Source organism: Castor canadensis, chromosome 1, assembly GCF_047511655.1.
Source record: "Castor canadensis chromosome 1, mCasCan1.hap1v2, whole genome shotgun sequence".
In the NCBI taxonomy this organism is placed as follows: Eukaryota; Metazoa; Chordata; class Mammalia; order Rodentia; family Castoridae; genus Castor; species Castor canadensis.
The window spans coordinates 188,047,733-188,066,361 of record NC_133386.1 but is presented as its reverse complement, the minus strand read 5'-3'; the positions used below and the strand labels follow the sequence as shown (position 1 = coordinate 188,066,361).

At 33.2% G+C, this 18,629-nt stretch overlaps 1 protein-coding gene across 1 annotated transcript; it reads right to left on the bottom strand.

The window, feature by feature from the left end:
- Positions 1-4,546: 4,546 nt before the first annotated feature.
- On the bottom strand, positions 4,547-5,494 carry LOC109680370 (olfactory receptor 8H1-like). The gene has a single exon (XM_020155244.2). It carries the CDS (start codon positions 5,492-5,494, stop codon positions 4,547-4,549), a length of 948 nt encoding a protein of 315 aa, XP_020010833.2.
- Positions 5,495-18,629: the final 13,135 nt, after the last annotated feature.

The window sequence follows — 18,629 nt, the reverse complement described above, 5'->3', positions numbered from 1 at the left end:
TTCTTCTCATAACTTTTTGTATTTTTTATTTGTCTCTAATACTAGAATACACCATTTTCTTAGAATTATCAGCTGAATTCTACCAAGCTTACAAAGATAAACTAATACCATCACTCTCTGAACTTTTCCATGAAATAGAAAGGGAAGGTACACTGCCTAACTCACTCTATGAAGTCAGTATTACACTGACCCCCAAACCAGATAAGAACACATCCAAAAAGGAAAACTACATGTCAATATCCTTAATGAACATTGATGTAAAAAGCCTCAAATAATGTAAAACTGAATCCAACAACACATTGGAAAAATCATTTATAATGACCAAGTTGGCTTAATCCCAGGGATGCAAGTATGGTCTAAAACGTGCAAATCAATAATTATAATACAGGACTTTAATGGAATCAAAGAGAAAAACCACTAGATCATCTCAATATATTCAGAAAAAGTCTTTGATAAGATTCAACACCACTTCTTTATAAAAGCTCTAAGAAAATTAGGAATGTACCTCAATATTGTAAAGGTTATATAGCCAACATCATACTTAATGGGGAAAAGCTGAAACCATTTCCACTAAAGCCAGCAACAAGACAAAAATGCCTACTCTCCCCACTCTTATTCAGCATTGTCCTGGAATTCCTAGCCAGAGCAATAAGGAAAGGAGAAGGAATACAAATAGGTAAAGAAATAGTCAAATTGTCTCTGTTTGTAGACAACATGATCTATACTTCAAAGACTGAAAAAACTCTGCCCAAAAACTCCTAGACACTATAAACAGCTTTAGCAATGTAGGAGGATACAAAATCAACTTACAAAATCAGTAGCCTTTCTAAACACCAACAATGAACAACTTGAGAAATAATGTAGGAAAATAATTCCATTTACAATAGCCTCAAAAAGGAATCAAATACCTAGGAATAAACTTAACAAAGAATATAAATGACCTCTACAAGGAAAACTACAAATCACTGAAGGAAGGAATCAGCGAAAAGACAACAGAAAGTGGAAAGATCTCCCATGCTCATGAATTGGCAGAATCAACGTACTGAAAATGGCTATACTACCAAAAAGCAATCCATATGTTCAATGCAATTCACATCAAAATCCCAATGACATTCATCACAGAGATTGAAAAATCTACCATACAGTTCATTTGTGCACATAAAAGCATATAAATAACCGAGGGAATACTGAGCAAAAAGAGCAATGCTGGAGATATTACAATAACTGATTTCAAACCATACTACAGAGCTATAGCAATAAATAGTATTGGCACAAAAACAGATATGAAGACCAGTGGAACAGAACAGAGGACTGGACATGAATAGGACTAGGGAAAGGAAAAGAAAAATAAACCTTGAATGTGTTTGATGTGGTCACTGTAGAGGAGCAAGGTACTAACCTTGTTGTGGCCTGAGCCACTATAGGAAGGGGACCAGGAAAAAGTGACAAAGTCTGGTAGAGATGAACTAATGTGGGTTGCCATACACATGTGTATGGAAGCACATGTAGGTTTCCGTTGTAGTAATAATAATTGCAGCAGTGTGTCCTTATCCACTTTTGGTATCAGGATAATATTGAATACATAGAAAGAGTTTGGAAATGCCCTTCCCTTTCTATATTATGCAATAGTTTGAGGTGCATTGTTTTTAGATCTTAATTAAAAGTCTTTTAGAATTTGGCTCTGAATCAGTCTGTGTGGTCCTGAGCTGTTTATAATGGGGAGATTATTACTTCTATAAGCTAACTGCTTATTATGGATATAGGTAAGGTTGATATCATCTTTGTTAATTTTAGTAGGTCATATGTGCCTGAAATAATCAATTTCTTCTAACTTTTCTAAGATTTTGGAATGCAAGTTTTCAAAATATTCCCAACTAATTATGTGGATTTCAGTGATATAAGAAGAAATAACCCTTTTCAAGTCTCATATTATACATACTTTAAGATGATATGACCCTATACTTAAAGAACACAAAAGGCTCCAACAGAAACTGATACATTGGATCAAAATTTCCAGCAAGGTATAGGATGCAAAATTTAAAAAAACAGGGATGAATAGTTTTTCTACATATCAATAATGAACATGTTACAAAGCAAATCAGGACAGCCATCCCACTCACAATAGTCTCAAAATGTATTGTGGAATAAAACTACCTTTACAGTGAAAATCATAAAACACTAATAAAAGAATCTGAATAAGACACTAGTAAATGCGAAAACCTCCTATATTCATGGACCATCAATGTTCATATTTTGAAAATGACTGTAGCATTGAAAGTAATCTACAGAATCAGTAGACTATTCATCACAGTTTCCATAACATTATTCACAGTTAAAATAAATTCAAAACACATATGGAAGCACAAAATCTCAACATGATTTAACATGAAATATTAATTTAATGCAAAACACTTGAAAACTGTCTGAACATCATAATATTACTGTTATCTACTAATTGATATTTTTAGAAGCAAAAGACAATGCATATTTTGCCATTGTGAATTGCACTCTTTTTAAATACTATGTTGCATTCATCCTATATAGTTTTTTAACATGGCAACCTGAACCACAGTATTACAATATAAATTATTTCAGACAGCATCTTATACAAAATAGAGCAAGCAATGATGTAATATTAAAATTATGGGGCAAAATCAAAGAGCTCTAATTTCTCATACTGCTTTTAGAAGATACCCATTTAAAATACCACAAAGATACTTATTGGCCTATAAGTAAAAGAAGATAAAATAATCTTAATTTAATGAATTTAAGAATTTTTTTCTACTTAAATGCTGTCTACAACATTTCATATTCTAATGTGCATTTTTGCAACACAAACTGACACAATAAAATTTTTAAATCACAGGAATAAGTGAATGGAAGATAAAGGTAATTGTTATAAAAATCACTAGAAATGTGGAAAGAGGTTATGAATCTATGAAATGACACAGGCATTTACAATGTCAGAGGTGAATCCAAAAGGTCAAATATAAAACTTTGTTAAATTCTTATTTCTAATTACAATTAAGAGCAAATAGTGATATAAACAAATATACATTGCAGACAACAAAAATATAAAAGCCAATAAAATCACAATACTTTCATATGTCATAAATAATGAAAAAGGCAAAATCTTGAAATAAGAAAGTGAAGAAATATAACACAATTTAAATATTTAATATATTAGTTGACAGTTAATTTTTGCATAACTTCATTTAGCTGTTGAAATAGAGAAGTGTGCTTTCAACATTAAGAAAGCATTTAGAAAAAGATCAAGCATTTTATGCAAACAACCCTAATATAAATTTCAAAAATAATTGACTCATGAAACCATATCGGTTTAATATTGGTATTCAATATTATAAAAGTTTAAACAACAAAATATTACTTAGAAAATAAATATTTCTAATATATCCTTTATATTACAGACAAAATTAAAAATTCAATTCCAGATCATGTAGATAAAATTTAAAAATAAAGGTATGTTAGAAAGTGATTTGGCCAGAAAATATAGGATGCCAATATATCTTAATTCATTGATAATTATTTATAAATAAATATTCATCAATACGAATGAAAATAGATGAGGAAAATATTTAATTCAAGAATTCATTTTTCAAAAATATTAGAAAGCCAAAAGATGAAAGGCAATGCAGCAGTTAACTAGTGTTCTTTTTTTTTTGTATTGCTGGGATTTGAACTCAGGGCCTTGGACTTCCTAGACAGCCGCTATACCAATTGAGTCACTCCAAGAGCTTATAGTGCTTGATATTCATGGAAATGTGTGGATTTCAAGTTTCCCAGGAAAACACATAAGAATTCTCACTGCTCAAAGATTTTTTAGTTGGTAAATTCAGTGTGTTTAAGGTCCAAAACATTGCAAAGATAGGCTTGTAATTTAGTCTAAACACTGAGAGCAAATTCATTTCATAACACTCATGGATAAATAGATGACTAAAATCACAGTTTTAACAGAATGACAAAGGTCCACATAGGAAATGACAGAAATTCCATTTACAAAGATCATGGACAGACATACACTCATGATTATTCACAGAGAATATGCACTAATTTCACATGGGTGTGGAATTAGTACTTATCTAATGTTGTAGAGAAAACTAAGTTTTAAACCTTGAGTGACTAATAAATGCTTGTATATCTAAGAATGTATTTCTTACTTTAAAGAGAATGACTTCTGAAATGCATCATTGTCTAAAATGGATATGATTTTTAATTTAAAAAGTATTAAATTGGAATATATTAGGAATTTTATAGGTTATACTGCTAGGAATTAGGTCATATTTTCTTATTGTGAATGTGATTTTCCATTAAAAATCTCATACAATTAGCCAATAGATTTACACATACCTTATGACTGGCAATCACAGCATGAAAACTTCAATGCATCCTCCTGCATATAAGTCCAAAACCATGTTTGAATAAGTATATGTCAGCTCCACAGAAATATAAACATGAAGCAAATCAATTGTTTTTATACACCATGTCCAACAGAAAACAAAGAAAAAATGAGTTGAAATGCTTAATATCACTGTTTTTTTAATACCTTGGAGCTACCTCTCTTCTGCATGACTCTATTGAAAGCATTTTTCACTTCTGTGTTTCTAAGACTATAAATGAGGGGATTCAGCATGGGGATCACAATGGTGTAAAAAACAGAAGCCACTTGATCCTTTCCCAAAGAGTAGGACTTAGTTGGTTTTAAGTATGTAAAGATCATGGTGCTATAAAAGATAATGACTCCCAGGAGATGGGATCCACACGTAGAGAAGGCTTTCTGCTTTCCTAATGTGGAATCAATTTTCAGAATAGTACAGAGAATGGACACATAAGACAAAGATATTGTGATAAGCGACACCATTAAGGTAGAACCCGCAAAAATGAATGCCATAATTTCAGTGTAAAATGTATCCTCACAGGACAGGGCTAAAATTGGGGATGTATCACAGAAAAAGTGATCAACATCAATGGACTTGCAGAAATGTAATCTACTCATGCAAATCATGCTGACAGAGGAATCCATAAAACCAATCATATAGGTTGCAGTGAGGAGGGCAGAGCACAGCCTTGAGGACATAATAACAGGATACTGTAGCGGATTACAGATGGCTACATAGCGATCATAGGCCATGGATGAAAGAAGAAAACACTCAGCACCACCAAACAGGATAAAAAAGTGCATCTGTGTGAAGCAACCCCTGAATGAAATGCTCTTGTTGGAAGTCACTAAGTTACCTAAGGTTTTAGGTATGATGACATTTGAGTAACAGAGGTCAAGAAATGACAGGTGACTGAGAAAAAAATACATAGGAGTGTGAAGCTGTACATCCAGGTGAATGATCATTATCATCCCTACGTTCCCCAGCACAGTGACCAGGTATATCAGGAGAAAGAGCACAGAGAGCACCAGCTGGATCTCTTCAGAGTCTGTCAGTCCCATCAGGATGAAGTCAGGTACATGTGTGTCATTCCACATTGCTCAGTGTTTTGTTCTATACAAGTTAGAAATCAAAGTTTATGCTTAGCTGAAAGGATTATAAAATGGATTTTGTTTTAATTAGCTTTCCTGTATTTTTAGAAGTCTCTTAAGTAGTCTCTTAATTAATACTGAACTTATGAACTATCACTGAAATAATTGATTTTCTTCATTAGAATGTACTTGAAGGGCAGAATGAAGAAGATCCATGCATTCCCCAAAGGTGAAAATTAGCCAGGGAGACACTTCTCCTTCCCAGGAAATATCTGTTTGTATCAGAGAGACACCTTCATCCTCGGGCAGTAAAAAAAAAGTTATGAAATCCAATTGCCAACCTGACCCACAGGACCATGGCTTTCCGGGTTCCAGGGCATGCCCCCATGCAGCCTTTCCTTTCTCTTTTCTCCAAATAAACTTCTTTGACCTTGATGCTCCAATCTGCCCTTGATTTCTATCTCAGAGAGGACCAAGAACGCTCACTACTTGGAAATTCCTGCATATCTTCTGTGTATCATACCTGAAACTATCCTAATTTCTTTCCATTAACATATTTAATATACATTCAATATTATACCATTGATTCTATGTCATCCAGATATTTTAAGGTAAGTGCAAAATAACATGCCTAAAGTCAGTGCCAATGAATGCTGACCCTATGATTTTATTTTATAATATTGATTTCATAGAGCATAATAGTGTAACCCTTTTCATAATGAGTTCAGGAAACTGAGCAAAATGCCAGATATATAATGGACAATGATAGAAAACATCTTTAATGTATCATTTATTGTTTTGCTCTTAATATTCACAAACTCTAAGAAAATTTAATTGTTGTGTTTTCTTAGTGAATATTATGAATATAGATCACATAATAAGCATTTGCATCTAGGAGATGAAATGTCTTCCTAACTTGATAATCTGGAAACAACTTTCTTCCAGAATTATGTTTTCAAAATATTCACATTTATTTTAGAACCTTAGTTTGCTTTTTCCAAAATGATGCCAATACTCAAGGTAAAGCCCAAATAATACATGCATAAATTTTCTTCTAATAAAGATCCTCCATCATTTCATCTGATATAAAACATTTCAGTTTTAAGAATACTTACTGTGAGACAAACTAGGTGGAAAAATCCTTCTTGCAATATCATAGGCCCCAAAATTTATCAACCCAACTTTTCTTCTCACATATAGAATGTGAAATCGACTTAAGGAGGTGAAAAAATCTGTAATGTAGCACTGGTGGTCCTTGACATAGTTATCTTTAAATTTTTGTGCAGTCATATCAGCCTTGATGACTTCTTTAGTTTTCTTAAAGAAATGTTTACCAGGAATGTATTTTTCAGGAGAATTCCAAGATTCTAGAGCTACTATGAATATATGCAGAACAATGTGTTCTGTGCTTCTTAGTCTGATAAGTCCAGAGTGCCTCGATCAATGGACATGGGGATGATGCAACAGTTTGCCACCTCAGGGACCAATTTCCAATGAAAATTACTTGGCATGTTTTCAAAATTTTAATGACTAAGTGAACAAAATTTTTGCGTTTTCACATAGAAGCTTCACAATGAAGAAAATGGTGAACAGATCTCTGCTTGGTGTACTAATTTATTAAGATATTTTAAAATTTACTCATAATATTTACATAAATGTTTGAAGTATAAAATTTACATAGCATGGTTAATAAATCAGGAAAAATTTTACTGGTGTGCAAGAGAGGAATTTTTCAGAAAATGCTTGAAGTTGTATGACTAACACTATCAAGGATGAAATATTTTATATTTAATATTGAAATGTGTGTTTCTATCATTAGAAAAACATGTTGTTTAGAAACAATAAAAGAACCAAAATTCAAAGAACTGAACAAAAGCAATTTGAAACTGTTAATATATTAACATGATTTCCCTTTTCACTTAATACTTATTTGAACACATACATATAAATTTGGATAATTATTACTAAATTATTCAGTTTCATGCCCATTTTCCAGCTAAAATTCATATAATAAACCATCATTTGTGCTATGTTGACCTTTCATAAACCCCAGTATTTTATCTGCTTTGCATTTGCTGATGTCCCATCATTCAGTAAGTGAACTGAGTGTTCAGCAGTGATAAGTACCCTTTTTGAGGCATCATAGAAATGTGCAGATTCTCTGTACTGGTTTTATATTGTCACGTATTTTCTTCATGCCAAAAATAAACAGTGGGCTTTCATATCTTATTGCCCTTTTTTAAGTTTAAAAAAAGATAGTCAACTACTCAGGATGTAGAGATCATGAGGATCTTGGTTCCAGCCCAGGCCAGGCAAAAGTTTGTGCGCCCCCCATGTCAACCTAAAGCTGTGAGTGGTGGCACACTCCTGCTATTCCAGATGCTGCAAAAAGTGTAAATGGAAGGAAGGCAGTCCAGGCCAACCCTGGAAAAGTTCAGCCTTTTTGATGTATTGAAAGAACCTTTATAAATGCTACAATGTACCCCTACCCAGGAGAAAATAAAATACCAAAAAGTGAGACACTGCCTCAAATATCACCAGAGCAAAAGGCTTAATGGAGTGGCTGAAGAGGTAGAGCACCTACCTAGCAAGTGTCAAGTCCTATGTCAAATCTCTGTGTAGCCAAAAAGAAAAAAATTATGAACAGCAAAAGAAAAATCAGCCCTACCACTCGGGAATATTTTCATTTAATTCAGGGGTCAGCAGTCATCTTCCCATGTGTGTAATTAAGTTGTTTTTTGTTCAAATAACAGTTCACAGTATCTGTGACTGGTGTATAACTCAGTCATAGAAAACTTGCCTGGCATATGCAAAGCCCTGGGTTTGTTCCTCCACATTAAGAAAGGAAGGAAGGGAGGAAGGAGGAAAGAAGTGAGGAAGGGAGGAAGGGAAGAAGCGAGGAAGGGAGGAAGGGAGAAACCCCTTTTTCTTAGCACTTATGACTTTACAGTTTTTATTAGTTTTTGAATTCTTTTTAGACATTCCACTTAACTGAAACTACAATTTATTTGCCTCCCCTTATAATTTTATAAGCAAGGACATAAAATTTACCTAGAAAATATAATTTACTAAAGAAAATATTTACAAAATACAGGATGAGTCAATGAATTCGTTACATTTCTTACATGCTTAGATTACTCAATGTGCTTAAAATTTTTAATGAGGTTAGATGGTTCTTTTCTGTTCATTCAGTATACTTTTTGTTTTCTGTTTTTATCTAATAAATATGCTAATTAATTAATAATTTATTTTGGTGGGACTTTGGTTTGAACTCTGGGTTTTACAGTTGCAAACAGCTGCTCTACTGCATAAGTCATAGATGCAGTCCTCAACATATTTTACCTAAAGTTCTCAGTTTTTGAAGCTCATTAGTCACTCACTTAACAATTCAACTCTTTTTCCCACAGCTACCAGTTCTGCTTATAATCATTTTGGAATCTTCGCTGAAGTTTCAGATAGGTAATGTTGGGAGTTAGGAATACAATGCATCATAGTCTGTAACCTCGGTATGCTGATTATGTTGAAATTAAAGGCCTCAGAGAAAAGTCTCTTTGATCATTTCCAACCCTCAATTCTTCCATTCTTGTCCCCCCATGTCAGGAAAGAGATTGAAATTTCTCTTCCCCAAATGGGGACATCAAAATGAGGGGATTTTGCTCCCAAACTAAGTCATAAAACAAAGAGCCATCTCTCTGAACATCTACATTTTCTGTGTTACAAGCTGACCATTAATGAATTCTCTGGCACAACTTATCTGAAAGTATATAATTTGACACTCATGTCAGGTAAGTCCAGACTTACACAAAAAGAGAGAGTGAATAAAAAGAAGGAGGAGTAGGAAGAGGAATGGAAGGAGAGAAAAGAAGGCTGAAAGAAAGAACATAAGAACAACTATGCAAGTCAAGAAGAACCTGACAGACAAGCCTTGTGAAATCCTTCTCCTTCAATCTGTTATCCTTAGATCATAACCTTTTGTGAAATCACATATTTACAGAATTGGCCTTTCTTCATGAAACATAAAAATAAAAAATAGGCAACATTCCCTGGGTCATTTGGTTTTCATGCTTGCAGGAACTTGTGTAAAATAAAACAGGTAAACTGATTTTATAAGTTGTACTTGTATTCCTATCTTTAAACCTTAGGCACATGGAGGAAAAGTAACTACCTTATGGTAATTATAATTTACACATGCACAAAACTTTTTAGACACAGAACAATTATATAAATTCTTTACATGGATTATTTCATGTGATCTTTATAACAACCCCAAGAAAGGTTTTTGTATTCTCTTTTTATCACAGATGAGGTAAACATGTATAAAAATTTAACTAATTTACTCAATTGTCCACAGTGTTAAGAATGTCATCAACCCTCAAATGTAAGCAGTTTGGGTACACAGTTTCCCCCTCTGAGTTTGTTGCACATGGGATACGATGAGTCACTGACCTCACTTAACAGGTTTTTTTCTCATTTTCTAGACAAAAAGTTATGAAATACTGAAAGTCTTCATTTAGTCAGTGGCAGAAATAAAAGACAAGAATGCATTAAAATCTTTTGGAGCAGTGCCTTCATTGGATATTATAATTCATAACATTCATTATGAATGATGCATAGTTTGTACTTTCTGAGCTTGTGTGATCAACACTAAAAAAGGAAAGAAAAAATGATACAAGGCAGGAAGCATGGATAAAGTAGATGAAGTAGGATGAATATGATCAAAGTACATTAAATGTACACATGAAAATAGCGTAAAGAAATGCATTAAAAACTGTGAAATGAAGGAATAAGGATGAGTGAAAATAAAGTATAAGAGAGTAATTTGATCAAACACAGTATATCCACCTATGTACATATGACAATGAAATACTTTATGCAATAATTTTTAAATGAAGCAGAAAAATCATTTAGTGGAAAAATAGCAGAGAGGATGAGATTAGTTAGCTCTGTACTTATTTTCAGGTTCCATTACATTTCAATGTGCAGAAAAGAGATATTTCACTGTTAGCAAATGGAATTCTCCATGCAGGAGATTTTAATGAAAACATAGCAATGGATAAGACCTAAAAATTTTAGAACATGCATTTCCACACAGGATATAAAAACTGCAAACACTCTTAACCTCATATTATATTTTTAAGAAACCCATAAAATCTAAAGCCAAATCCAGTGCTGAACTTGCATACATCCAAATGATCTGGAATTCAAGGAAAGAGAAGAGTCATCAAAAAGGAAACAGAGCATATGAAATCATTCAGTTTAGAAAATAGACAAATGATGTGAGAATGTGTGGCTGTCATGAATGCATGTAGGAAAACTCAGCTACATTTTAGGTAATCATGAGAATCAACAAGGAATATTTGAAAAAAGCAGACTCCTGAAATGAAAGAGTGAACATTTTTTTTCTCAAAGTTTTTTCTGCCAGGTCAAAAAATGTTTATGAGAATGAATAATAAAAAACTTGTGCAAATACACAAGTTCTTGATAGTTTTTAAATAAAGCCATTGATAAATCCTTGAAAATATTCTAGTGCAGATGGTAAACAACATGCATGAATATGCCAAAAACATCATGAAGTCTACAAAAATGTGCATTCCAATACTGGAAATAAATAGGAATACACATAAACACATTCACAAACCAGAGACAAAGAAAACTTCCAGTAGATTCATCAGTAGAAAAAATGCACATTAGGAAAGAATAAGTGAACTTGAAAGTAAACTGATAGGTATTAATCAAACCTAATGATAGAGAGACAGTGCTAATAAAAAAGTGAAAGGGCATTGCAACCATATCCAACCATGTAATACACAAAGCAGGAATAATGAAAGATAAATATTTGAAGATATATTGGTCACTCTTTGTCTAAAAATAAGAAATCCATCAAAACATTAGTCTGAAAATATGAGAGGGCATCAGCAAGGACAAATATGAAATGTAAACAGTAACTTCAGATCATGTTGTCAGGTGAAATAAGGCAGATTTTGGCAAGTCATATGTATTTCTCTATGAGTGGAATCTTGAAAAATAAGATGGTCTGAAAGTAGGAGGAAAATTATTGGAGAATAGTATGTGTATGAAGGTGAGGGTAACAAAAGATAATGGCTGGCGGATATGAACAAAACATATGCATGCAGTAAAATATCACAATTAAATTGATTCTTCTGTAGAATTAATATATTTATAAAAATTTGCATGTGTAAATTGTTTCTCTCTGTAATATATCAAGTTCACATGTAATAAAATCACTTGCACGATTTATAATAAAAGAGCATGACAGGGCAGCATGTAACTGTATTTCCAGCCACTCAGGAGGTGGTGATGGGGTTAATTCCTTGATCCCAAGAATTTAATACAGACCTGGGTAACATAGCAGCACCCCATCTCAGAAATAAAAAGTTAAGATATAATAAAAGTTTATCATGAGACTGGAAAAAATTCACCTCAACTCAGAAATCTCAATACTGATAAACAAAATAAGGGGAAAAATGTAAAGGCATTCATAAGAAAATACATATCACATACAAAAGAAATTGGTATAAGGATTATAGCAGATGCAGTGAAAAAATACACATACATTTAATTATTGGTGGTTAATATTTACAGTTGTGAAAGATAATTATTAACACAGATTAATACTCATTTATATATCTAAAAAATCTTTGAGAATCACCAAGACAGGATAAAGGCTTTGTCAGGAAAATTAACTAAACAAACAAAAAAAAAACACACAATCATGCACACACAAATTTATACTAAGGCAACTTATAAAAATCATGTCTGTGCCTCAATTACTTTCCAATCAAAGGGACTTTGATAGCAGATGGAAACATAGGTCTATGCAAAGAAAGAAGGAACAGCAAAAATTTGAAAAAGAAGATGAATATAACAAATTTAAAAATTTTTAATTAACATTATTTGTATTATAAATTACTAAAGAATAATGAATAAATAATGAATGCATAATAAATAGTAAATGATTGACATATTTGGGGGTCAATGTATAATAAAAATTAAAATTTATAACAAGTATAGCACATATATTTGAAGAGTGGAATTGAGTCTACACCACCTTAAGTGTCTTATATTACAAGTTATATTCTTTAGGTGCACTATAATATATTAAACTTACATTTTATAAAGCAAGAACACAAAAGAGAAGCATATGCAAAAGTTATCAATACCAATAATGAAACAAGGGATGCAACTATGGTCCTCACAAATATTATATTAATGTATATTATAATAATCTTTTGCAAATAAATTTGTAATTGTCATCTAAGCAGGGGTAACCTGAATTCTTTCTTTTCCTATTTATGTCACTAAATTTCTCTTTCTTCCCTTATTGCTCTAGGTAAGTACTCAAGCACTATATTGAAAGTATCTGGAAATTTATTAACACCTTTTTCATATTCCTTATTCATAGGAAATGATTTTCATGTTTTCTTTATGTTGTACAAATTGGCTATAATTGTGTCATAGAGAACCTATATTTGGTTTAGGTGTGTTCCTTCTAATACTGATTTTCTCAGGGTTTAATCTTGTATGCTGCTGATTTTGTCAAAAGCTTTTCCCACATCTATTGAGATAATCATGTGGTCTATATCCTTTGTCCCATTTATGTACAGTAATACCATTGTTGATTTTATATACTAAAACATCCTGGAAATCCAAGAATGCAGCAAATTAAATCATGGTTTAAGATCACTCTAATGGTTTGTTGAATTCTTTTTGCAAAACAGTTTTTGAGTATTTTTGCATCTAGACTCAATAGGGAAATTGGTCGGTTTTTGTTGCAGTCATGATAATTGTGGTAGCTGTGTTCTTCTTCACTTTTGGTATTAGGGTAATATTGGCTTCATAGAAAGCGTTAGGAAGTTCAGTTTCAGGTCTGATATTTAGGTCCTTGGTCCACTTTGAGTTGATACTGGTATAGGGTGATAGACATGCATCTAGTTTCAGTTTTTTGTAGACTGCTACCCACTTTTCCCAGCAACATTTGTTGAAGAGGCTGTCTTTTCTCCATTGTATGTTTTTGGCACCTTTGTCAAAAATGAGGTGGGTATAGTTTTGTGGATTCATATCTGGATCTTGTATTCTGTTCCACTGGTCTTCATGCCTGTTTTTATGCCAGTACCATGCTGTTTTTATTGCTATTGCTTTGTACTATAGTTTGAAATCGGGTATGGTGATACTTCCAGCATTGCTTTTTTTGCTGAGCATTTCCTTGGGTATTCACAGTCTCTTGTATTTCCAAGTGAACTTTAGAGTAGATTTTTCAATCTCTGTGATGAAAGTCTTGGGATTTTTATGAGAATTGAATTAAACATGTAGATTGCTTTTGGTAGTATAGCCATTTTTACTATGTTGAATCCACCGATCCATGACCAAAAATTGTTTGTTCTCCCTCACATGAGGACTTTAGATCTAGGGCAAATGCAGCAATGTAGTTGGACTGGTATCACCTAACAAGGGGAGAGCACATATGGGTGGTATAGAAATAGGAAAAAAACCCAAATCATGAAAACGTTTGATGTGCCCACTCCAGAGGAGGTAATACAGAAATCTTAAAGCTACAAAGGTTATCACGAGGAGGAGATCAGCAACCAGGGTAAAGATCAGTTACAGATGAATCAACATGGGCCATAACACATGTACACAAAAGCAATGCTAGGAATATTTCTGGATAGCTATCCTTAACTCAACTAGCAAAAACACTTTGTCTTCCTTTTTATGCTTGTCTCTTTTCTTTAGCAAAACTAGTAATAAAGGCAGAACAAGATCTGCCTGGAACTGAGGGAGGAAGGGGGAGAGGGTTAGGGAGGGGGGCAGCGGGGAGAAATGACCCAAACAATGTATGCACATGTGAATAATTGAATAAAAAAAAAAAGAAAGAGTTAAGAAGTACATTTCCTTTTCTATATTATGCAATAATTTGAGAGGTAATTTTCTTCAATCTTATTTAAATATCCTGAAGAATTTAGATCTAAATCTGTGTGGTCCCTTTTCATTGTGTTTTTCTTTAATTTTTCATTTATTCATATGTGCATACTTTGGCCCTTTTCTCCCCCATGCCCCCCGCCCCCTCCCTCTCTCCCCTATCCCCCTCACTTCCAGGAAGAACCTGTTCTGCCCTTATCTCTAATTTTATTGATGAGAAGGCATAAGTAATAATAAGAAAGACAACGCATTTTTGCTAGTTGAGATAAGGGTAGCTATACAGAGAGATTCCTAGCATTGCTTCCATGTACAATTGTGTTACCATTCAAGTTGATTCATCTCTACCTGAACTTTTCACTAGTTCCTGATCCCCTGCCCATATTGACTTCTGTTGCTTTAAGGTTTCTGTGTTAGTTCCTCTGCAGTGGGGACATCAAACACTTTCATGTTTTGGGTTTCCTACCTATCCCTATACCTCCCATATGTGCTCTCCCCTTAACATGTGAATGAGAACCAAGCTGCATTGATTTTCTATCACACCCAAATCAGAACATCTATCATCAAGAAAACAAAGAATAAAAATTCTGAGGATAATACAGGGATAAAGAAACACTTCCTTATTTTATTATTTATTGGCATATCCTGGCTGTAAAAGAAGATACATTGGGATATTTACATATGTACTTACAAAAAAATCTAAGTAAGTCCTACACCCTCAATTGTCCTCCCTCTTACCCCCTTTCTCCTTTTAGAACAATTTCAACAGATTTTATTATTCTAGTTTCATATATGAATACACAACACTTATTCAGCCTTTCCTTATGCCCACCCCTCCCATTGATACCCACTCCTGAAAAAGACAGGTTTTACCCTCCTGTTCTTCAATTTTTTGTAAAGCGCATATTGGTAGACCAAGGGGATTTCACCTTGGTATGTCAGGCCTATTATTTATCTTGCTTTAATCATATAACCCCCCCCCCATTACTTACTCTTTCTCTATTACCATGCTCTCCTAATATTCAACAGCTTATGGAACATTAGGTTATAGTATACGTATATATAGATGAGATGTTTCAATAGTTTTCATTCTCTGAAAAATATTTCAGTCGACCTCCTCACTCCTGTTGTCCCCTCAGACAAATACACTAAAACAGCCTTGTACTCTCTCTCAATATAAATGTATGTATGTATATTATCATATATGTATTTGTAAGTTAAATAACTTATAGGTCTAGCTTTCTCATATGAGGGAAAACCTATGATCTTTCACTTTTTTTGTTGTTATTGTGCTGGGTTGGGGTACATCATAACATTTACAAAGAATCTTACAATATTTCAAATATGTCTTCTTTGAAATCACCCCTCCACTGCTCTCCTTCATTCCCCATCCCCCATTATTGAGCCTTGTTTACTTACTTAACATGATGTTCTCCAGTTTCACTGATTTACCTGCAAATAACAAAATTTCATTCTTTTTATAGCTGAATAAACTCCTTTGGGTATATATACCACATTTTCTTAATCCATTCATCAGTCATGGGGCTCCTGTCTTGTTTCTAAAGCTTAGCTTTTGTGAGTACTGCTGCAAAAAACACAGACATGCAAGTGGTTCTACTATATTCTGATCACATGCCTTCAGATAAATGCCCATGCAGGGTACTTCTGGATTAAATGATAGTTCTGTTTTTAGTAGTTTGAGGGACATCCATATTGTTTTCCTTAGCATTTGTGCTAATTTCCATTCCCATTAGCAGTGTAAAGGTATATTTGTTCTTCACATCACCACGAGCATTTGCTGTTGTTCTTGTTATTGATGGTAGTGATTTTGACTGGGGTGTGGTGAAATCTCAATATTGTTTTGATTTGTATTTCCTTTATAGCTAAGAATGTTGAACATACATCTCACAAACTGTTATTTTTTACCACGTTGTTCTTTATTCTGTGTATAATATTTTTTCTATATATTTGAGAAAATCTAACCAAAATCACAATCTTATATCAGCAGCTCTAGATAACATTTGCAACATACACTTATGGTTAAGAGTTAAATTTCCTTTTTTATGCTTGCATTAGTACAAAAGAAAGCAAATTTGATTATAGGAAAACAATATTATGCAAAATGAAATATAAGGGTATGGAAATGAGTAGTGGGCTCTACAGTCAATCCTCTGTTTTCAAATATGTCTGTTCTAACACTAGTGGAGTGATCATGAGAAAGTTATATAATTTCTGTGCACTCCAGTTTAGTCATATATAAAACACAGTTACCAAATACACTTATAGAGAAAGGGCTGAAGAAGACTCCAACCTCATTCTTTTAATAGAGTAACTTATGCTGATGGGAAGGATATAAAATCTGTAAGACATAAATCAAATTCCAAGAAAATTTGTATGCCTTTGCTGAAAGAAAATTTGTATGCCTTTGCTGAAAGAAAATAAGGATAGCTTTCCATTGCATGAGATTAAAATTCAAGAGAAAGTCAACCGGGATTATAATACTTATAATAGAAGGAAATATCACAAGAAACTCCCTGTGCAACTACCTTTATCTCAAACAAGCTAAAATGTCATGTTTTTCATTTTATCATTTCTCTTTTTTATTCTACAAAATTGGAGAAGTGGAGGGCAGAATAAATCCACTGAGGGGGTGAGCCAGCACCAGTGGGAGAGGGGAGGTTTTGGGGAAAAGTGGCAGGACAGTGAATGTGGTGCAAAAAATGTGCACACATATAAGTAAATGCAGGAATGATACTGTTGAAACTATTCCAGGAATCCAGGGAGGATAGGATGAAGGGGAATGGTTCAGGATATTAATTCATGAATGATATATTTGATACATTGTAATAATCTGTGTAAATGCCACAATGTACCCTCACTCAGCAGAACCGTAAAGGAAAAAAAAAATAAAATTTTGTACCTATAATTCCCACTTGCCAGCAAACTTGTTAAACATAAAATATGAAACCTTAAAGTGACAGAGGTTCACATGAGAAGGGGATCAGGAACCAGTGTAAAAATCAATTACAGATGAATCAACATGGGTTGGAACACATTTGTATACGAAAGCAATGCTAGGAATCTTTCTGTATCCAAAAGAGAAAAGCAGGTTATAACTGGGGGCTGGGAGGTGCTGGACCAAATAGTGTATGCACATGTAAGTACATGTAAAAATAATAAAATTAAATTAAAAAACCTTAATATGAATTTCAGAAATAAATGATTTATAAAATCATATTGTATCAATAAAATGACCTATTATTAAATTTTACAAAAGTTTTAATGAAAAATAACTTAGAAAGCAAATACTTCTAAAATACTATTTAAATAGAAGAGAAAATGAAAACTTCATATTTAAAATATGTAGGTAAAATTTTTTTAAAAAGGCATTTTAGAAGTTGATTTGGCCAAAGATAAAATGATGCCACTAAGTCATAATTCATTGTCAATTCTTCATTTTGCACATTTTCAACATTAAAAATATGAAAAAGATGAGTCAAAATTTAATTCAAGATTTCATTTTTCAAGAATATTAGAAAGATAAATGAATCAGAAGAAAAATAATACAGAAGTTTACTAAAATTCCTTTTTTTTTTTGTAGTGCTGGGGTTTGAACTCAGAGGCTTAGACAAGCAGGCGTTCTGCACTTGAATCACTCACCAGCCTGAATTTCTAAATGTTCATGGAAATTTTTGTTTTTCACACACTTTATGGTTAAACATATCAGAGGTCTGACTCATGAAGACTTTAAAGTTGGTAAATTTACTGTATTTCAGGTCCAGGCATTGTATGGTTTTTGGTGACGTTGTCAAAAATAAGGTTGGTGTAGCTGTGTGGATTCATATACTGGTTCTCTATTCTGATCCACTGGTCTTCACATCTGTTTTTGTGCAAAAACCATGCATTTTTTTATGGCTGTGTATTATAGTTTGAAATCAGGTATTGTGATACCTCCAGCACTGCTGTTTGCTCAGAATTGCCTTGACTATTCATGGTCTTCTTTGTTTCCAAATGAATTTTTGGGTACATTTTCAGTCTCTGTGGTGAATGCCATTGGGATTTTGACAGGAATTGTGTTGAACATGTAGATTGCTTTTGGTAGTGTAGCCATTTTTACTATGTTGATTCAGTCAATCCATGATCATGGGAGATCTTTCCACCTTCTGTGGTCTTCTTTGATCTCTTTCTTCCGTGGTTTATAGCTCTC

Bases quoted from the DNA above. Each gene is read 5' to 3' on its own strand.
- LOC109680370 (XM_020155244.2), bottom strand. From the start codon at position 5,494: ATGTGGAATGACACACATGTACCTGACTTCATCCTGATGGGACTGACA.